This window comes from Strix uralensis, chromosome Z (assembly GCF_047716275.1).
Source record: "Strix uralensis isolate ZFMK-TIS-50842 chromosome Z, bStrUra1, whole genome shotgun sequence".
In the NCBI taxonomy this organism is placed as follows: domain Eukaryota; kingdom Metazoa; phylum Chordata; class Aves; order Strigiformes; family Strigidae; genus Strix; species Strix uralensis.
The window spans coordinates 8,783,639-8,806,051 of NC_134012.1; the positions used below are offsets into that span (position 1 = coordinate 8,783,639).

General features: G+C 46.2%; 1 protein-coding gene across 1 annotated transcript; it reads right to left on the minus strand.

Annotated features, from left to right (window-relative positions):
- Window positions 1–1,878: 1,878 nt before the first annotated feature.
- LOC141937925 (forkhead box protein J1-B-like) lies at window positions 1,879–21,884 on the minus strand. Its single transcript, XM_074856263.1, is given in 6 exon segments — window positions 1,879–2,321; window positions 2,324–2,348; window positions 2,351–2,857; window positions 19,693–19,808; window positions 19,930–19,947; window positions 21,827–21,884. Coding segments are annotated over 6 exon segments (1,167 nt in total).
- Between the last annotated feature and the right edge of the window lie 529 nt (window positions 21,885–22,413).

The window sequence follows — 22,413 nt, forward strand, 5'->3', positions numbered from 1 at the left end:
AGCTAACATAATATGAAGTAAAGTAGGATGGGAAGCCAACTGGTGATTTAAGCAGTAGTTTTCCTAATACAATGCCATACAAATGTCCTGGAATATAGACAGGAATCTGCTTTGCTTTCAGAAAGAGCCAAAATCCAATGCCTTTGGTGTAAGAGGCAGCATTTATGCCTAAACTTAGGGGAAGAACATTCTTGCATTTGACAATGCCTTTTTAAGGTCTTGCTGTCATTAAAAAAGACAAATGAGTAAAAGAAAGCTTTCTGAAATTAGACAATTCTAGATTACTTTTTCTCTAGATTAACTCCCTTAACCCTTTCAAGACACAGCTGCACAAATGAAGTGGCAGAGAGCAAAAGACTGAGATGAAAGGCCAGCTTGGAAAAAAGGGAGGAGAGGACAGATACTACCTTTTTTCAGTAACAGTGCTGAAATTGTGGCCTAAGATGTCTTGCTATTGAAAACATCAAGTCCTTTTAATCTTGTGCAACATAGCTGAAATCAGCCAGAGGTAATGCTGACTATCCTTGAATTCATCCTGCATTATGCTTATGGAAGCTTAATTAAATCAGCTGTTTAGTGTGCACATGCTCATTACCACTTACTGTACTCTGTGCTTAGAAAACAAAAAGAATAATTTTCCTTTGGAAACACATGCTTTCATCAGCTGCACAGGTGATCTTCAGAATAAAGGAATTTTGGGCAGATTGTTGACTCTGGTTTTCCAAGTCAGTTATGTAATTTAGAATGCAAAGAACATACACCAGTGCCCTGAAATTGACCATGCAGGTCACTACTGTATACGTTACAATGCACACTCCCTTTTCTCCAATTTAGACCTCTGCACCTCCATCCCATAAGAGCCACGTAGCTTTTTACCTCCATCAGTGTAATACACATGCATTGCCATAATATCAAACCCAAATCCAAGATCTGTTAAATAGGCTTCTTTAAAAATCACTGAAACTCTCATCCCGTTTAATCACTGCATTCTTCTTCTCTAAGGATGAATATAACTTCATGGCTTCCACTAGCCTGGAAATATTACTGGACAAGCCTCTAGGTAATTCCTAGGGAGCCAACTTTCTTCTTCCATCAGCGATGTTAGTGAGGAAAAAAAAGAAAAATCCTGCAATGCTGGCCTTTATGTACGTTTCATGCCTTTTTGTGAGCTGTAATGGTGGGAAAAACTGGAAAATTTGTGGTGAGTGTTTGCACGTCAGTTAGAATTGAGAAGAAAAAACAGATGATTGGTTATTATTCTTGCTATATGTCTCTGAGGTAAATCTAAGCAACACAAAATGAGAAGTGGAAACCGTGTGACTTTAAGGAACACACTGGGTTAGGAACTGCCAGAAGTGTTTTTTGTCCCAGTATACTCACTCGTTTGTGGCTCCTTCAATTCTGCAGATCAAAGATTCCCAGAACCCTGTGAATCATACTGACTCTAAGTATTTTACATTCCTAAGTGACTACATATCTACAGCCTCTTTGCACTATTCACTCTAGCTGGTGCTAAATATTCCACTCCTAGGCTGGCAATAAAGGCACATATCTCTGTAGAAACCTGCAGCTTGCTAAAATATGTTTGCAGGTGGCACATAAATATCTACTTCCCAAAGCCTCTTAACAAGAACATACATGCTCAATAATTACACACAATGTAATTTAATTACACACAATGTAATTTAAGAAAATATTGCACACTGGCAAAATAGAAAGAAGAGTGCTGAATTTCCCTTTCTTACCTGATGGTTTGTGGGGAGCCTAGCACAGAGTACCAAGTGCTGAACACGTAACCTTGTGGATGATGCTAGAACTGCTTTCTGCGCATGACCTCTGGTCTCTGCCACGGTAATGTCAATGGCAAGACTAGTTGTCTTAGCAGCCGTCATTTATTGCACCTGGTGTTTCTGTAAATAATCTTACAATACAGCTGGTCAAAGTCAATGTAGATATCTCTGTCTCTAGAAAATCTTGTCCCTTGGGAGTCCCAGCAGCACGGGGGGAGCGTCCTACTAAAGTCTGTGTGGGCTTTGAAGGGTGTCTGGCCTCTTCTATGAGAGATGCCAGACTGCTCCAGTCACTTCCATCTGCTGACAAAGAGGCATCACTGGGGTCAAAAAACTGCTCCATGTTGAGAGAGTGGGAGACGTCATCTTCTGTCTCTTCATCGCAGGGATGCTGTAGGAGGGAAGTGGCCGTCCAGGTTTCAAAGTCCAGGTTGTTCTGGTTGGATTCGGTGAGGACCTGCCCCTGCCCCTGGGGACAGTCCATGTGCTGCCCGTCTCCTGTCAAGTCCAGGTTGCCTGTTGTGGGTTGTTGGCAGGCGTGAGCTCCAGATCCTCAAAATGGAGACTTCTCCCTTCAGGCTGGAGAATTCTCCCGTCAGGCTGGTGTCAAAGATGGCTTCCCAGTCCAAGTGCCCTTCCAGTGATCCCAGCTCAGTCTGCTCATCCTGGCTCAGCAAGGCAGGGTTGGAAAGCTGAGGCCCCTTAGCCATTTGCTTGAGCGAGGCCTGCTTGCGCTTGTGCCCTGCTGGATTGGAGTTCAGGTTGCCGGTGACTTCTTCAAACTCTTCCAGCAGCTGCCACAACTCCACATTGATGTTGAGGATGTTATTGGAGGTGGAAGCCGAAGCAGCTGGGCTGGTGACGCACTGTGCTTCTTGCTGGGCTCTTTTGGTGAAGGCCGGGTGGATCTGCACTGGGGTCATTCTCCGCTTTTTGGAGACACCGTTCTTGAGCCGGTTGGCGTATTGGGGGTCAAGCTTCCAAAACCCACCTTTCCCTGGCATGCCCTTCTCCCGAGGCACCCTGATGAAGCACTTGTTCAAGGAGAGGTTGTTCCGGATGGAATTCTGGACCCAAAAGAGAAAAAAAAAAAACAGGTTGAATGCTTGTCTGCTGCTGCAGCCACTACCTGTGTGGAGAGGCTGATTTATACAGTCCCAAGACTCTCCCCAGCGCTGCAAGAGGCCATGAAGAGCCTTGTGAAGACATTAGATGGTGAAGAAGCTAGAGACCGCCTCGCCGGCAGCACTAGCAGGGCTGCAGCAAGTCTTTTTTCAAGGGCTCTACAAAGTGTTGTTTAATGTTTATAGGCATATTAAGTTATTTGAGAAGGAGCTTATATCTTCCCACAAATGCAGGGGAGGAATGGAGGGGCAGAGACTGTCAGAGTTCACAAAGACATGTTAACCCTTTATCAAACTCTGTCACTCTGAGCCCAGAAAAGCATAAGAAACTGATCCCACAGTCTTTGCTCCTTCAGCACCATTTGGATAAGCAGAATGATGGAAAATATCACTGAATCAATATTCCAGAAGAGTAAAGACTATGAAAAACTAATTCTTATCACTATTTCTACAGGTATGGGGAGTTTAGGTCAAATAGTTTTAAACATGAGCCTGTACTGCTTTGGAATTTCTGTAAGACTAGTTCGATAATAAAGTTACAATTAAAAAAGCCTTAAAAATAGTGAGAACTAATAGCGCAAAGTGAACTTCACATTAGTCAGTTCACACAGGTCTTTCTTTAAAGCAAGTTATCAACACCTTGTTTTTAATCACATTGAAAAGGGAGATAGCACCTGGAGTTTTCTGGCACCCCAGATGGGACAGCTGCGAAGCCTGGCCCAGACCGTCTTGCCGGATGCTGGTGGGGAGAAGCTGCTCCCCAGATTCCAGTGCGAACCTACCTATTGTTCAGAGTCTCCATGAATAATGTCCTCATCCAGAGCAGGTAAGCGAATCAAAGGTGCAACACATGATAAAGAGACATTGCATGGAGTATGGTAACAATAGGTGAAAGTGTTTTATAAGCTTTGTGCACATTTGGACAGTGATGACTTGAGTGCATGAAAGCGTGGTTGGAGAGAATGTTGTTTTCAAGTAACAATATGGGAGCAGGACAAGGGCCAGGACAATCTGTGGAGGTTTCCCCTTGCTCCCCATTAGGATGCATCCTGAAAACACTGGAATAAGTTCGGTGGAGGTCCCCTTATAAGGGGAAAATTAAAGGAATAGTACACTCAGTGACGGCCAAAGTATAAATTGGAGGATGAGGAAAAATGGCCAGAGATGGGGACTTTGAAAAAAACACAGTTTTGTAACTCATGTTTTGCAGAAGGCTGGATAAATGGGATGAAATCCCATAGGTGGATTTGTTCCTTACTGTAAGAAACGGTCATGAAACAAGAAAAAAATGTAAACTGTTGGTATCAGATTCAAATTTATTAATAACAATGGAGGATAGAAAGGATTGCCTTGATGTCGCTCTGCTTGTCGTATTGGAAAAAAATATTTGAAAACGGAGGATAAAAAAGATGATGTGCAGTTGTTGGTTTCCCTAGGTAAAGATCAGGATAGTGTTGTTGAAAGCAAGGAAAAGGGGAACTGAAGTATTTAACCCCACTGCAGGCAGAACTCAGGCGCAACAGAATCCTGTGATTCAGGCTCCACTGCGCCAGGCAGTAGGATCAGATGGAACACCTGTATATGTGAAAGCTCCTTCTTCAACCTCAGATTTAATGAACTGGAAGGAGTCTGATGGGTCATATTGAGAAAATCTGGAGAAAATGTATGATAGTTGCAAACCATAATCCAGATTGGAATGATGTGCAGGTGTTGCTAAACACTTTGGTTCTGCCTGAGGGAAAGAGAACAGTGCTGGAAAAAGCTCAGGAGGAGACTGAGAGGCTGAGGGACTGTTGTGAGAGTGTCAATCTGAATATAATACTCTGATTTTGCCTGTTAAACAGCCACATTCACGGGAATACCATTTAGTAAAAGATCTGAGAGCTATTAATTAAATAGTGACTGATAAACATCCAGAGGCTCCCAACCCTTACACTTTGTTAACAACGATAGTTGATTCAGATGTTTAATGGACTTAAAAGATGCCTTCTTCTGCATTCCACTGGAAGAACTTAGTCAGAAACTGTTTGCCTTTGAATGGGAAAGCCCTCCAGTAGGACGCAAAATGCAGCTGTGCTGGACAGTACTTCCTCAAGGATTCAAGAACAGTCCTACAACCTTTGGTAATGTACTGGCAAAAGAAGCAGAGCAATGGCAACATAAGAAGACTACAACTACCTTGTTACAATATGTAGATGGTATCTTGTTGGGGGCAGACACACCTGAAGAATGTAAAGAGACAACTATCAGTCTACTGAACTTTCCGGGGTTAGCAGCATCCAGAGTGTCACAAACGAAAGCAGAAATTATGCAGAAAAATGTGATTTATCTTGAATTTGAGATATCCCAAGGAGAAAGAAAACTAGGAGTCGAAAGAAAGGAGGCAATTTGTCAAATCACTGCCCCCAAATCAAAAAGAGAACTCAGGTGATTTCTAGGGATGGGCAGATGGTGTCATCTGTGGATACCTAATTTTGGATGGATGGCCAAACCTTTGTATGAAGCTGTCAAAGGATCAGGAGAGTTACTGGAATGGACTCCAGAATGCCCAAAAAGATTTGATGGAATAAAAATTACTGTCATGAGTGCTCCTGCCTTAGGTCTCCCAAATTTAACAAAACCTTTTAAACTTTACGTGCATGAGAGAGGACATCAGGAACTGGGAGTGCTTGTACAAATGTTGGGGGATTGGAGAAAACCAGTAGCTTACTTTTCAAAACAGTTGGACAAGGTAGGCTCTGGATGGCCAGGATGTCTGAGAGCAGTGGCAGCTGCTGTATTGTTCATATAAGAGGCACGAAAATTGACCTTGGGACAGAAAATTACTGTTTATGTGCCACATACTGTTGCAGCAGTACTGGACAGAAAGGACACCACTGGTTATCCCTGAGCAGGATGGTGCTATTAATACCAAGCAGTACTGCTGCAGCAAGAGGATACAGCAATGAAAGTATCCAGTGCATCGTTGTTACCTTTGGATAAGAAAGAAGAATTGGCACGATTGTTTACAGACTATTGAACAGGTATACTCCAGTCATTCAGACCTGAAGGATACTCCTTTACAGAATCCCAGCTGGGAGCTGTTTACTGATGGAAGCAGCTCCATTGTGAAAGGAGAACGGAAGGTTGGATATGCCGTTGTCACCCCAAAAGAAGAAATAGAGACACAAGCACTGCCAGTAAGCACATCCTATCAGAAAGCTGAATTAATTGCTTTTTAACTCAAGCTCTGGAATTATCAGAAGGAAAGTGGGCTAATGTCTATACTGACTCAAAATACAAGCTCATGGTGCAATTTAGAGAAAGCGGGTTGTTATCTTTGCAGGGGTATCCTATAAAATACAGTGAAGAAATTATGAAATTACTTGAGGCCATTAATAAACCTAAAGAAAGAGCAGTGATACACTGCAAAGCACATTGATCCGGACAAACTGATGTGATTATAGGAAATAGAAAAGCAGATGAGGCTGCAAAAAGAATTGCTTTTTTTAAAGAACTTTAAAAATCAACGCCCCTAAATAGACAGAAAAAAGAAAACAAGTTGGCCGAACCATTAAAATGCATAAACACTGCCAAAGGATGGTGAGTAACCCCGCCTGGACAATGTGTGGTAAGTCCACAAATAATGAGGGAGTTAATGGAGAGAACCCGTAAGAGTACACCTATGGGAGCTGAAGCTTTAAGTGAAGCTGTAAAGGCATATGCTGTAGGAATCAATATGATTGCCAAAAGTGTTACACAACGATGTGAAATTTGTGTCAAAAATAATCCTAAGATGCAAAGGAGATCCCCTCCCAGAGAGGTGAAGAGATTTTATGCCTGGGGAATGCTGGCAAACTGATTTTTCCAAAATACCTAATTGAAATGGATATACGTATTTGTTGGTAACTGTTGATGCTTTTTCAGGATGGCCTGAAGCTTTCTCATGTGGCAACAATAAAGCAAGAGAGGTGGCAAAAATTTTATTAAAAGAAATTCGACTGACGTTTAGGGTAACAGAAGGATTCTCTTCAGATTGTTGCAGAAATAGTTCAAGAAGTGTCAAGATTTTTACAGATTAGGGGGGATTTGCACACTCCATGCAGGCTGCAGTCTAGCGGAAAAGTAGAGAGGATGAATCAGACAACAAAGAGGCAGACTGGAAAATTGTGTCAGGGAACCCAGATGAAGTGGACATAGGTTTTGCCTCTACCATTATTAAGAATTAGAATAACTCCTAGAGTTAGAGAAGGAGTTCTACCATTTGAAATTTTGTGTGGGAAACCTTACACTGCAAATTTAACAAGGAAGGAAACCCAAATGCATCTTAAATGTGATGAGATTTTGAGTGATTACCTCTTGTCTTTGGCAAGAGTTCTCACCTCTCTCCTGTGCGAGGAGGCACTACAGACATGGCCCTGGGGCTCCGGAGGCCCATGGCCGTGACCCCCATCAGGTGGGTGTCACCCAGAGTGGGGCAGGTGGGACAGGGAGAGGCACCAGGAGAAGGGGGAGAAAGCAGCACCCAGAGATGGGGTCAGAGAAATAGCAATTTATTGCCTTTTCCTTGAAAAAAGACTTGCTGCAGCCCTGCTAGTGCTGCCGGCGGGGCGGCTTTTTGCAGGGCTGTGGAGAGTCCTGGGGGCCCGGGGGCCCTCCTCTTCGGGGGGCGCCTGGACCCCCCAGTTGAGTGGTCCCTGCCGTGGTCGGGGAAGGAGGGGCTGTGGCTGCAGCCCTGGGCAGAGGGTTCTGCCACTGCCACGTGCACCAGCTCCTCCTGGGGCTGCTCCTGCTGTGCCGGAACAGGAGCAGATGGAGGGTGGCTGGGACCCCCGTGGAGGGCAGCTTCCAAGGTGCTGGCTTCCTCCTCCCCTTCAGAGATTCCAGGGATGCTGGGGGAGGTTGGGCTGGAGTCAGGAGACACCTCCCGGGAGGTGGTGGGGCTGGGGCTGGATGCGGGGCAGCGTAGGAGATCAGCATCCTCCAGGCATCATGGCTGCACTGGTGCACGATGACATCGATGAGGCCGTGCACCAGCGGTGCCGTGTGTTCCTGGAGGCTGTTCTGCAGCAGCTGGACAATGGGATCTTCATCCAGACCGCAGATACACAGGGCGTGCAGGACCAGCTTTTCTGTTGTCACTGCCAGCCACCACTGTTCCTCATAGATTCTCTCCAGCTCCTGGCGCAGCCAGGGCAGTGCAGGGGAAAGAAGATGACGGTTTTCTTGGAAAAGCAATGTCCAGACCTCAGGCAGGACGCCAGCCACAGTAGCCCTCTCGTCTGTCCCCACAGCCCCCTGCTCTTCCAGGAACGGCCTTCCCTGCGGAGAGGACGGAGGGGATGCCGCAGGGCGATGGGGGCTGCCGTTTGCCACGTGGCCGGGAGCTCTGCCTGCCTGGCTGCTGATCACTGATGGCTGTGCGGTGGGCGTGATGACCTGCTCTAGGTAGTCATCTCTTCCCCTCACAGAAAACCTGACCTTCTCCATCAGGCCTCTGCAGAGTGGGCAGCTCGATGTCCTTTTTGCCCACCGCAGGACGCAGCCCAGGCAGAACTGGTGTTGGCATGGCTGCACAAAGGTGACGTCCTTCAGAGCATCCTGGCAGATGGGGCAGATCAACTCTCTCCCAGCGGCCATGTCCGTGCTCTGCGGCGGGATGGGGAGAGCCGAGGATGAGGAGCTGCTTCCCCTTGCTGGCGTCACACGCTGGCTGCAAAATGCAGAGAGGCCCCGGTCACTCGCTGTCCCGCAGAGGAGAGGGGAATGGAGGGGAGGAAGAAATGCCCAGGCCCCTCACGAAGGACACCCTCCAGCTTCCCGACCCCCTTCGCCCACCCCGGGGGACGCTTCCCTGCACAGCTCACCTCCACTGCCACAAGCACCCAGTGGTGCCCAGCTGCCTGACCCAGGCAAGGCTGGGGAAACCCAGGGGATGGCTCCGGGATGGGCACCGAGAGATGCTGACGGCAGCCCCCAAAGCACCACCCAGCACCGGGAGCAGCCTCGCTCGACCCTCCAGACCTTGCAGGCACGCTCGGCAGGAGTCCAGGCATGAGCCAGACTGGGCCGGGCTCTGCTGCCAGCTGAAGAGAAGCAGAGAGGGACGTGAGGTCACAGTCTGTGACTCGCTGACATCACAGTCCACCGCTTGGTGACGTCGGCCTCCACCACTTGGTGATGTCACCTCGGGTCTTCTGCCCTTTCAGGCACCCGGCATCAGGATTAAAATGAAAATACCGTTTCTTGTTGTTGTCTTCGACATTTCCATGTTACTCCAGGTTGGTCTCCTGCAACGCGTGCCCATGACTGTGTCTCAGCCTCACTCCCAACACCTTGCAGAGGTCTCCTGTGAGGGGCGCGTGGTGGGAGCAGGCAGTGTGGCCTGCCTGCAGCTGGATGACGCCTCCCCCGCCTGGCAGCCTTTGCCTGGGCAATGCCGGGATTTGCAGGCAGGACCTGGTTGGTCAGTGGCCAGCCCAGGGTGAGAGTCATTAGGCCAAGCACTTCTTTGTTATTTTAGAAGAGCATTATCTGTTAGTTTTGACTGTGTGAGAGGAAAGGGTGCTGTGTGAGTCAGTCACGTGGGTCTGCCCATTAAAATCTCGTGAGTTGGCAGCTCATGTTTTCTATTCACAATGCTTGTCGTCTACGTCAGTGGAGAGACAAACACATCCAGATATCTCAGGCCAGTCTCTGCACCATTTTTTTTTTCTGATTTGGTTTTAAAATTAGAGTTTTTCCTCTCTACAGCCCCACTGGATTGGGGGTGATAGACACAAGGACACTTTGGTTGTAGTTGTAGGGCTGCACAATTTTTCTGTATTACTTGCCCAGTAAAATGGCTTCTCTTGTTGCTATCTAGTGGTAGGGGAAGGAGTTCTCTCTGCAATTTGTTTTTGCAACAGTTCTTTCATCTGCATGTTTACAAGGACAGGCTTGTGTCCTGAGAACATCTCTCAAATGACAAGGATATATACAAAATTACAGCATCTAGTCCTCTGAATAAAGTACAACTGAAAATTTACTAATGGTCCCCATGGCTCTGGGTGTGCAGCAACATTTGGCTTTTCCTTCTGTCTTCCATAATTTTGTTGAAAAGTTGTCCTAACCATAGGAAGACTTAAGAATTTGAAGGGTCCTTTGCTAGCAAGCTTCAGGCATTTACACCTTCATTGATGACCAAATGAAAGCCCCTTCCTGATCATTCAAGCTCCACAATGGTTTGAATCAATAAAAATGTGTATGAATGGTACAGATCCTAAATTTATGTGGACTGTTTAAAAAGCAAATCCTCTTTGAACTTGAGTTTCCTTTTCCAGTATTAGCTGTATCTTCAGATACACCAACATGTTAATGGTGTAGTCATTAGCTCAGCGAGTTCATTAAAGGTGCCTATTGCTCTCATCCCATTCCAAAATAATGTTGAGGATGGACAGAGAATGGAAGAATAGGTGCACAAACACCATTTGGGGCAAACCCATCAAAAATGTGGAGCACACCCATCCTGTCATGGAGCTGCAGTCATCCCCCCTGTGCTGGTGTGGGACACTGGCTGGGCCACCCGAGCAAGAGCAGGTCTCTCTGCTCTTCTTCTTGCCATACTCCCAAAGCCGCTTTGCCTGCAGTTTGCAGGGAGCTGTAAATCACACCAGCCAGCTCTCCTTGGGTTGCTGTAGTACAATTAGTGGGAAGCAATCAAGTGAACTATGGCTTGAAACCAGGGTGGGAGAGAAGGGGCCTTTTTAAGCAATAGGAGAGTTTCCCTACCTCTCTTTTACCATCTCCACAGGAATATCTCCTAGGGAGAAATCCCTGGGCACATCACGGGAGTTTGAACAACCCCACCTTCTTAAGCCTTAAATACCTGATCTCAGTCTGTGCTGGCTGAGCAGGTTGGTTAGTTCGTATTCAGCATGAACTGAAACTTCTAAAACAAAGCTCCTGCTGCTTCGGTGAGTGAGCGCTGTATCTCTGGTTCTCTGGTGGTGGGGGGGTAGGTCTGAACGTTTTCTCACCTTCTCAGCTCTCTCCCTGCACTGACCCCCTTCAGTGACGAGGACAGCACCAAAACTGTCACCTGGCCTGTCCCTGTGCCCTGATTGTTGTCATTATTAGGGCAGGATCTTTTATGGATCCCTAGAAGGGTTCTGGCTCCTTAGGGGAGAAAAAGGTTGGAAAAAGCCAAATCATCTGTCTCCTTGTATCAGGGATGTATCTGAGCATTCTTGGAGATGAGGATCTCTTGTGCCACTGGCAGTCGGACTGGCTGACCCCGGCTTGTCCTGTCCAACCACCTCTTGTTTACAAGCAGGATGAGATGCGTTTGTCTAAGGAGATTTACATTTCCACGAGGTACATTATATACAGAGCCCTGTCATACTTGGTTCTCCTACTTGTCTCTGTCAGGTTTAAATCTCTAAGAAAGACAAGGCTACTCCTTTGCAACTGTGCATTCCCCTCTCCTACCTGATCCTTCACAAATGTGGCAATTCAATTTGTAGAGAGCTTGGAACCATAGAATCATAGAATCATGGAGTCATTTAGGTTGGAAAAGACCTTTAGGGCTATTGAGCAACCTTAAACCTAGCACTGCCAAGTCCACCATTACCATGTCCCTAACTGCCACATCTACATGTCTTTTAAATACCGGCAGGGATGGTGACTCAACCACTCCCCTGGGCAGCCTGTTCCAATGCTTGATAACCGTTTCCATGAAGAAATTTTCCTGCCTTTTGCTCTGGTGTTCAGAGAATACAATACCACTGGGTGTCAAGAAGTACCTCAATAGGGACAAAAAAAAGGGGGAAACAGAGGCAGAAAGAAGGGGGGAAGAGAAGAAGGAAAAGTGAGGGAGGAAGAAAGGGAAGGAAGGAAGGACTGAAGGGGGGAAGGAAGGCAGAAAGAAAGAGAGGAAAGAGCGGGGAGAGGAGCCCGTGTGCCGGGACTAGGAGGCTTGAGGAGTGCCCAGCTTGGTCCCCATGGGCAAGAGGTACTCCCTCTCCTGAGGTGTGGGTGGCCTTTGGTGGCTGCTGCCCCCCAGCACGGGTCCACAGCACAATCTGCAAATAGCAGCTGTAATTCACACCATCTCTCTAGTGCATGCTGGCACACCCATAATGAGGAATTCAATGAAAATTGCCCCAAGGGAAATTAGAAGGACCATTTGTCAAAGGGTGGATGGTGGTTGGAAGAACAGTAGGCTGTTATGGAAAGGAAACCTGAAAAATAGAGTATGGTAACAACCAGGAGGTGCTGGGACCTGTGAAATACTCTGCCTCACATCAAACCGGCCTTTAATCCCACAGATACAACCCTGGAATGGCATTTCAAAATACAAACATGACATTTAAAAGCACTGGAAAAAGCATGCCAGTCAAAACATTGTAATTCAGTTTCCATTATAAAGTGTTGTTCTTTACAATACACTGGAACAGAACACATGACAAGATGTCTGAATCAAGGTATCGAAATGAAGTTTTGTCTTGCCAGAATTTCATTTTGGAAAACACCTTCTTACAGATTACCATACTCGTACATAAGAATAATCAAAAACTGAAAGCTCCCCTTAGTTATACTGTAAAACCCAAAGCCTTGAAAGTTGAGGCTCTAGGCTGCCAAAAGTCCTACACCCACTGCAGTCAATGGAAGAGGAAAACACTTTTGGGTGTCCTGGAAGCCCACAGCACTCTGTAGGGTTGGGCCTGGAAAATCTGTTTCCCTTCCATAACATTTTCTCATGACCTTGTGCACATGCAGGACTGCTATAAAATAGGATTGCTTCTGCACACTGGGCTGGAAGCAGTGATTTTACTGATGCACTTGCTTGGAGAAGAGAGTGAAGAAAGAAGTACATTGAATTTACTGAGATAAAGATGTAGGATGAATGGCACATGTCTGCAAGTGTAAATCAATACACTTCATGAACGTCAAGACAGAGACACTTCCGCCTACCTTCTGCTCATCTCTGTAGGACTGAACCTTCATAGAATCATAGAACGGTTTGGGTTGGAAGGGACCTTAAAGATCGCCTAGTTCCAACCCTCTGCCATGGGCAAGGACCCCTTCCACCAGACCAGGTTGCTCAGAGCCCCATCCAACCTGGCCTTGAACACTGCCAGGGAGGGGGCAGCCACAGCTTCTCTGGGAAACCTGTTCCAGTGTCTCACCATCCTCACAGTGAATAACTTTTTCCCTGCATCTAACCTAAATCTTCAGTTTAAAACTGTTACCCCTTGTCCTATCCCTACACTCCCTGATAGAGAGTCCCTCCCCATCTTTCCTGTAGCCCCCTTTAAGTCCTGGGAGGCCACTCTAAGGTCTCCCCGGAGCCTTCTCTTCTCCAGACGAACACCCCCAACTCTCTCAGCCTGTCCTCACAAGGGAGGTGCTCCAGCCCCCTGGTCACCTTCGTGGCCTCCTCTGGACCCACTCAAGCAGGTCCATGTCCTTCTGATGTTGGTACCCCAGAGCTGAACGCAGCACTGCAGGTGGGGTCTCATGAGAGCGGAGCAGAGGGCGAGAATCACCTCTCTTGACCTGCTGGTCACAGGAGGTGCTATAAATCCTGACACTAGTGTGTGATAAAAGAATCCAATTAATTTCACAAACTAAATAGAAATATTGAAGTTGTGAAAGTCATACAGGCAATGTTTCATACAGGTGAGGATGACGGGTTCAAAGCAGCGAGTGCTAATAAACGCATTGGTAACGTACCTTGTTTACAAATGCATAAAGAAAACCAATGCCTATGGGTGGCAGGACCCAGGTTCTGCAGTGGAAGGTATTCAAAAATGTCAAGGCTGAGATGTCTTGTGTAATTTGAGAATTTCAGCAGCCTGAAATCACTGCAGGAACTTTATTTCTTCCTGTGATTTCCATTTACTGCCAAACCAAACACTGAACTGTAGTAAGGAGATCTGTGCTTGGTGAATATAAACTGTCGTTTGACACTCTCACTGACTTGGGATGTTTAGATAGAGGAAGCCCAGAAGAGCTTTTGCCATATGATGATAACGATAAACCCCTCCACCCTTGTGATACCTATGGCGCATACTGACATAGCCCAAATTCCCAGTAAGCTTAGACAAAAAGTAGTTCTGAAGTCATAACAAAACCACCAGGAGATCAGGGCTAGCCTGGCACTTGGACCATCTGGATGTGCCTCCTCCTCTGCGGGTCCTGATCCCTCAAGGACACTTGTCATGGCACACAGGGCCATCCACGGTCACTGAACTCCTCGGAACATGGCAACAAAGAAACATGGACTACCTGGATCACTAAATCTCAACTCCTGCAGATGCATCAACCACGAAATGAGCATGTATTCCAGAAGAGCTCAGGGGACATCCTCCAGCAACCACAGGGGGTGCCTTCAGCACTCAACAGCAAATGAAAGGCCTGCCATAAAATAAAAGCTGTCAAGTCTCAGTGAATGTTCCTCAGGTAGCAGACAAAAGGAAAACCCTCAGCAGATCTGAAACAAGTCAGTGATAGAAGATAAAGGGGAAACGAGGGAATTCTGAAAGACTCAGAGCCATCACAGCCCCAGGTGCACCCAGGTACCTATTTGGTGCTGTGCAGCCCCATCACAGCTCTGCACACAGATTAGATCCTCTGTGCTTGCTTTGAGAGGTGTTTCGGGGCTGTCCTCACAATTGGTTTTGCCTGAAACCAAGGAAGCTCTATAGCAGGTGCTGTTCCTTGTCTCTAACTTCCACAAGAGTAGGGGCAATGCCGAGACAAGCCCTGGATCTCAGAATGCACCAAAAAGATCTTACAGTTGAAGGACAGTTTTTGCATGATGTAGCCTGTCTGCAGGTTGATGCAAAGACATTAAACACCCAGACTTGGAGACATTAAACACCCAGACTTGGACACCCTCAGGACTGGGGTATATGTTGAATTTGGCTTGGGTGTTTCCAAACTCCATTGCCCGAACTTTTGCCTGCCTTGTGGCTGAGCTGTAAGACTCCTGTTGAGAGGTGATTGCTTTGCACTTTTCTACACTTTTCTGCACTTTTCACACATAAAGAAGAAAAGGAAATCCAGCCTCAAAGATCCTCTGCAGACTTTGCCCTCCTCGGACTGCCTGAGTTTCCTAGGTGAGACCCATCCTCCAGCTGGGACCACAGTGCACCTTGGAGGCAGCAGAGAGTGCAAGGGACAGCAAGAAGCAGCTGGTGCTGGCAGGAGGTTCTCTTATTAGAGCTGGGTAACTGGGCTTGTGAAATTAAAGTACAACCTGCTGCTGGGCTCAAAGGCAGCAGGCATTGTGCAATGTCTAGATGTGAGGCTCCAGGGTCAGAGCTTGTTCTTTTGGTCCATCTTCAGCTCCATCTACTACTGGATCAATGACTTCTGAAGAATGAAGTGCAGAGAGAACATCTCTAGGTGCAATAAATGACGGCTGCCTAAGACAATTAGTCCTGGAGCCCCCAAGAGAAGAGGCCGTACAGGATTTGGTCTGGAGTGGTGCATTACTTGCATGTAAATGCAAGAGGGGTTTTTTTCACGTGGGCTGTTCTCTAATAAGAAACGTACAACTAATTTTAACTATGGAGCAGAGAAAATAGATCAAAAAATATACCACATTCAGGGATTCTTGTACTCCTGCTGAAAAACGGCGGGAAAGGTCTGTGGATCTGTGGAGCAGTTTGCTAACAACTGGCTACGTGAGAAAGGGCACAGCACCGAGGAACTGCTGACAACGGCGACGTGATGGGAAAATACCGAAAAGTATCAAAGAAGAACAAAGAACAGAAGCAAGACTATGTAGAAGGCCTTGCAGAAATCATAAGGGGTGGGATTGGTATTTAACCTTAGCAACCAAGGTATCTAACCTCAGCAACCTATAAGGAGCTCGCTTTTTGCAATATGTATGAACTAATTATTGTAGATATAAAAGAAGTGTGAGTACTAATAAAGTTGAGCCTTTGTGCATTAAATGATGGCTGGGCTCCCGCTGCGTTCTTTCAACATGGATCAGGTAAATGCCAAACTCCACCTCTCAGTGAAATCTGAGAAGTATGGGGAGTCCTACACGAAGAAAGCAATTTGAAACAGATAAAGGTAAAATACTGTTTTGCACAGGGGGTGTCAGTCTTCTCGAAGCTGCTATCCCAGGAGCCTGTGAAGGCAGGGAGTAGCAGCTCATCCAAAAAGGGATTAGGCTAATTCACAGGCAGCAGGTCTAAAAACAGATACAGAAAGGCTTGGCAAGCATGTATTTCTTCTGTCCCAGTTCAACAGCTACGGGTCTTAGGGAATCAAAGGGTAATGGACTGCAGATACTGGGCAGGGTCACATGCTCTGCCTAAATATCTTCCCCTTCTGCTACTATCAGAAACAGAGTACTAGGGCAGATGCACCACCGATCTAACCTGGTAGAGATTACTAGTTTGTGGACTGAAATCCTTATGATTTTGTTGACAGAAAAGTAGGTGTGTATGTTAGAAAGTTGTAATATACATCATAAAAATTAGAGCAAGGGATTTCTTTACTATTGCACAGTTGCAGTTTTTAAATACTTCCTCAACTCAGGAAGGATGAATGTTATCTACTCTCATGATTTTTTCTGGACTGCTATAGTACTTCAGGTTATGCACTTGCTGAAGTCAGTTGCTGGATCTAGGCTTAGGAGGTTAGTTCCTGTCTTTTACACTATCTGTAATATACATATTACTTTTCAGCTGTGATGTTGACAAAGGAAATATTAGTGTTTCCACATTACTGAGGCACAGAAATCACTTAACTATGGAGAACAGCTACAAAACCAGTAATAGGATCTGGACTCCTGATACAATCACAGAGTGGTTGTTGTTGGAAGGAACCTCTGGAGGTCATTTGGTCCAATCCCTCTGCTCAAGTAGGGACACCTACAGCTGGCTGCCCACGACCATGTCCTGATGGCTTTTGAGTATCTTCAAGGATGGAGACTCTACCAGCTCTCTGGGCAACCTGTGCCAGTGCTTGGTCCCCCTCACAGTGAAAAAGTGCTTCCACATGTGCAGAGGGAACCTCCTGTGTTTCAGTTTATGCCTGTTGCCTCTTGTCCTGTCACTAGGCACCACTGAAAAGAGCTGGGTTCCATCTTCTTTGTACTCACCCCCCCCCCCCCCCACATCAGATGTTTATGTACAGTCATCATTTCCTGCTCTGAGTCTGCTCTTCTCCAAGCTGAACAGTCCCAACTCTCTCAGCCTTTCCTCACAAGATTGATGCTCCAGTACCTTAATCATCTCAGTGGCCCTTTGTTGGGACTCTCTGCAGTATGTTCACGTCCCTCTTTGATGGAGGAGCCCAGCACTGGACACAGTATTCCAGGTGTGGTCTCACCAGTGCTGAGCAGAGGGGAAGGATCACTTCCCTTGACCTGCCAGCCACACTCCTAATGCAGCCCAGGACACTGTTTGCCTTCTTTGTGGCAAGGGTGTATTACTGGCTCATGCTGAACTTGGTGTTCATCAAAACCCCAAAGCCTTCTCTGCAGAGGTCTTTTCTAGCCAGACTGCCCCAGCATGTCTTGGTGCCTGAGGTTGTTTCTCCTGAGGTGCAAGACTTTGCACTTTTCCATATCGAACTGCTTGAGGTTCTTGTTGGCCCATTTCTCCACCCTGTCAATGTCATTCTGGATGGCAGCACAACCTTCTGGTGTACCAGACACCAGTTTTGTGTCACCTGTAAGCTTGCTGAGGGTGCACTCTGTCCCATCATCTAGATCATTAATGAAGATGTTAAACAGGACCGGACCCAGTGTTGACCCCTGGGGTACACCACTAGTTACTGGCCTCCAGCTAGACTGGTCACACACCTCTGAGCCCAGCCATCCTTCCAGTTTTCAATCCTCCTCACCATCTGTTCATCCAGACCATACATCAACAGCTTGTTTCTGAGGATGTTTTGAGAGACACTGTAGAAAGCTTTACTGACATCAGGACAGACAATATCCACTCCTCTCCCCTCATCTACCAAACCAGCCATGTCATTGTAGAAGGTTAGCGGGTTGGTTAAGCGTGACTTCTCCTTGGTGAATCCATGCTGAATACTCCTGATGGTTTTCTTGTCCTTCACAGGCCTGGAAATGGTTTCCAGAATTGGTTGTTTCACCACCTTATCAGGGGATGTGGTAGGTAAGTACTGTGAGACAGCACAGGGCCTGAGGTAGACTGTCAGGATGCTCATGTAGAATCTTTCCAAAGCCACACAACACTGCTGCCTAGAGTCAGTATTTCTGTTGCATATAAAAATATCCAGTAGTTAAAGGGAGCATATATTTATGTCTTTTTAGATATGCGCAGTATTTTATTTCTTGTTAATGGTTATTATTTCTCTCTCTCCTGAATTCTGAGAAATCGCTGTTGTGAAAGTAGGTCTGTAGTCTTTTCTGACAGCTCCGGAATCTACCATGTGGTTTCATTTAATGGAGTATGTTTACTGAGTTGAATGAAATAAGGTATCAAACAAAAACCCCTCATTGTGCTACCACTGCATAAAAAGCATCAAAAAAGCTCACTGAGTTGGACAGTCTGAAGGCACAAACACCTAGAGAGAATTTTACAAAGTATCCTTGAGAAAACACATCGAGTTACAAATGGATGTTTGGTCCGTGTATATCCAAGTAGTGAACGCTTCATAGGGTTCATTAATTTGAAAACCACCTCAAACATTTCTTTGTAGGTAGCAACAGAACTGGAAAAGACATAGACCTCAAACTCAAATTGTTTGTATCACTTGTATTCTAGGGGTGATCAGAAACTGTGCTAGCAGGCACAGGCCAGAGAGTCACCAGAGGGTCTTTGCAACAGAGGAAATGTGAGAGTCTAGTTCATTCTGTGCTTCCTAGAAAATTAAGTGATGGCTGGGAGGGGAACTAAAGGTGAGATCCCTTAACCTGGGGCAGGGGAAACTGAGGCTCAAACCTCACTGCCCTGTGCCTCACATTGCTGTCTGGAGCATGTTGTCCTATTACAACTCAACTGTAGGCACTACCATGTATGTGAGGCTGAAAGTTCCCAGACCAATGCTGACTGCCTCTCTGACCTGAGCAGGTCTTTTCAACTTCCCTTACTTCAATCTCCCTATCTGTAAAATTGATTTTCTATTATTTTACAGAAATCTGCAGCCTGCTCCATCACTTCCGAAGTTGCTATGGAGTTATTTCCAGCAGCCTCTGTGAAAAAGTTGAGGCAGAAGTCCTTGCAGCCGGGTCAGCATGAACACAAGTCGCTCACTGAATGTCAGCCACCTTTGAAGCAAAACCGTCAGTGTCACTCCTGCAGTGATGAGCATAAACTAGCAAACCAAAGAATATTCACTCTGACTGCACTAATGCACTTATATGGGTTTTGAATCAGAACCAGCTCATGACTAACTAGAAGAGCAAATTAGCATCCACTTGCAACCTAATCCTGTTTCAACTGACTGAATTTTCCTCTTCTTCATCTCTTTCCTTTCCTTAGCAGAAACAAGTTTGCATAAAGTTGTTTGCTAATATAAACAATATGTCACTGCTAAACACTCAGAAGCCAAAACAAATGCAACAAAAGAAGTTTTTCATACATATTACAGCCCAGGTTATGTAGAGTGTCATGTAATGAGTACATAGGGTCCTCAGTGGAAAATTCTGCCATTTCTTCATACAACTTAAAGAAAACAAAATGAACACTCCACCATGTGGAGACCTCTCAGATACACAGCTGATCACTAACCATGCCCTGTCACACATGGCTCCCAGGGGGTTGTGACATCCTTCCTGTGGGAGCACACCAACCAAATGCATTCAGCTACAAAACACATACCTGAACAGTACAGGCTGTTGAAGGGATGGCATCCTGCTGGATCACAACTTGTTCACTGCACTCCAATCTGGACAGTGTCTCACAATGATACAAGCTATGAAAATGTTGATGAAGTCCTGTTCAGTGGCCTGTATTGATAACCAAACACACAGTTAACAGCAGTGAAAATCAGGAACATGGTGTTCCTATAAAGATTTGTTTCTGCACTTTTGTAAAACCACATCGCAGATGACTTACCAGCAGAGGACTCTGCATCTTGAAAACAGGAGGATGGCAACAAGGCTACAGCATACCCCCTGTGTCACTCCTTTTCCCGCTAGCCCACCAACAAAGCCTGTAATGCTAAGAAACTCAAGCCACGGATAAACAAGGCAGTTGAATTGCTTAAAATTGCTGTGTTGCACACCAGTGATGCTGAACAGACCACGTGCACTTGTCCCTGTTCTTGTCAGTCGGTGGGGGAGAAGATGTGAGTGGGTCAAATCAATCTGCTTGGAAGCGTTGCAAAATAAAACCACCTTATGCTTACATAAGATCTTGCCCTGAGGTTTGTAACATGGATTTTTTAGTACAAATAATAAACCTTTTGAGAGCTGCTACTGTCAGGTAGCCGGAGTATTTCCTTCCTAAGCTGAGATGAGTCACTGCTGCCACTCATGTCTCCCAACACTACTCAGTCAAGATCAGGAACATGATCAGTATGCATATACCATAACTTCGCTTTGCTGTAACTTGATTTGACAACCATGGAAATCGATGGGAGGTATGTGAGAAAAAGACTTTGCATCTGTCTCATTTAGGGCCCGTGTTAAACTCTTGGTTTCATCTCACCCTGGCGGAGAGCTCCTCCACTGAGCTGTTCAGAAAAGGAAGTTTAATCTGTTTTTAACAATGAGAAATCAGGTGAAGTTTGAAGATTTCAATCACTTCAAGGAACATGTCTATGGTCTTACTGACAAGCAGAATTAGCACTCATCAGTTGTAAATGCATAAAGACTAACTCAGTGGCTGAGGAAAATAACTCAGTAACGATAATGAGTATTGCTAAGACGTAGTTTTAAATAATCATTAACAATAGGTGATGCTCCCCTTACTGGTGGATTACTCCATTAGTGGATTTCTCCATTAGTATGGCTTGTTCCTGTGAAGAGCCAAATTAGGCAGAAAGCAAAGGCATGAAACGTTTGCACATCAAGAATAATGATTAAGAGGCACACTTTGATGGCATCTGAAGGTAAATCCACACAAAAGCCTCTAATGAATCCAGAGTTGTGTTAGACGTCTCTTACCACAGAAATAAGTCAATCAGAAAACAGTCTTAGAAGCAGGGAGAAAGAGCAGACGAGAGCAGAATTATCCCCCCAGGTTTTTCATAAAGAAGTATAACTAATAAAGTGGAATTTTAAAAGCCCATCATCTTCTCCTAGTGCTATACATGTTACCAAACACAGAAAGGATGGGTGGTGGAACTTTCAAACACTGGGATGTGCATTTAGCAAAAGCCACCTGGTTAGTCAATACCAGAGGATCTGCCAACTAGGCTGGCCCAACTCAATCAAATCTCCTACATACCGTGGATGGGGATAAAGCCCCCGTAGTGCGCATTAGGAATATGTTGGGGAAGGCCGTCTGGGTTACTCCTGCATTGGGTAAAGGTAAACCCATGCATGGGATTACTTTTGCCCAAGGACATGGGGGCACTTGGTGGGTAATGCAGAGGGATAGAGAGGTCCGATGTGTGCCTCAGGGAGATTTGATTTTAGGTGAGAATAGCCAATGAACCGGGCTGCCAAATAACCCTGTTATTGCAATTAGTGCCTTGCATCATTCCCGTGCCACATCCAAAGCCTCCTGCTCCACTGACTGAGCCAACTCCACCTCATCCCTCCAGCCTTATAGACTGTCATGACAGATGGAACCCAAAGTTATGGACTAAATGAACTCAGCAGACATTGTGGAAGGATGGCCCATAGACTGAGGGAATGATATCTGTGAGACCTGGGAAAAAAGGGGGGGGTGATTCCCTAAGATGTATTTGGAAACCTGAGCATAATGTCAATGGTATGAAATAAGGGGTGGAGACTGTCCTGGTTTCGACCAGGATGGAGTTAACTTTCAATGGAGTATTTCATACCATGTGATGTCATGCCCGGAAATAGGTGTGGGTGGGCTCTCGCTCGGATTCGCGCCATTTTCCCGTCGGGCCGTGTTGTTGCTGTGGGGGGCTGTTGCCGCGCTCGGTAAGCCACTGCTGCATTTTACCCGTTACTTTTTGGACTCACTATCGCTACTGTGGTTCTCTTGTTATATTTAGTAAACTCGTTCTTTTTATTCAACCTACAAATTCTCCTTTTTTTGTCCCTCCCCTATTTCACCGGGGAGCGGGGAGGTGAACCGCTGGCCACATGGCGTCCGGCTGCTGGCTGATTTCAGACCTCAACAAGGGGCATCTGAGGGGGCTGCACAGAAGACACAGCCAAGGCCTTGGTGACTGGCATGAAATGCCGATGGCAAGCAGAAGACACTGGTGAGAAGAGGGAGTGGGAAGTGGGGTTGCAGTAGTCCCAGAGGTGTGTGTGGAGGCGTGAGTGACGCGGGGGCAGGCGTCCCATTGTGACATCACCAAGCAGTGGGCTGTGATGTCAGCGAGCGATGGACTGTGACCTCACGTCGCTCACTGCTTATATTCGGGCGCCGGCAGAGCCCAGCCCAGTCTGGCTC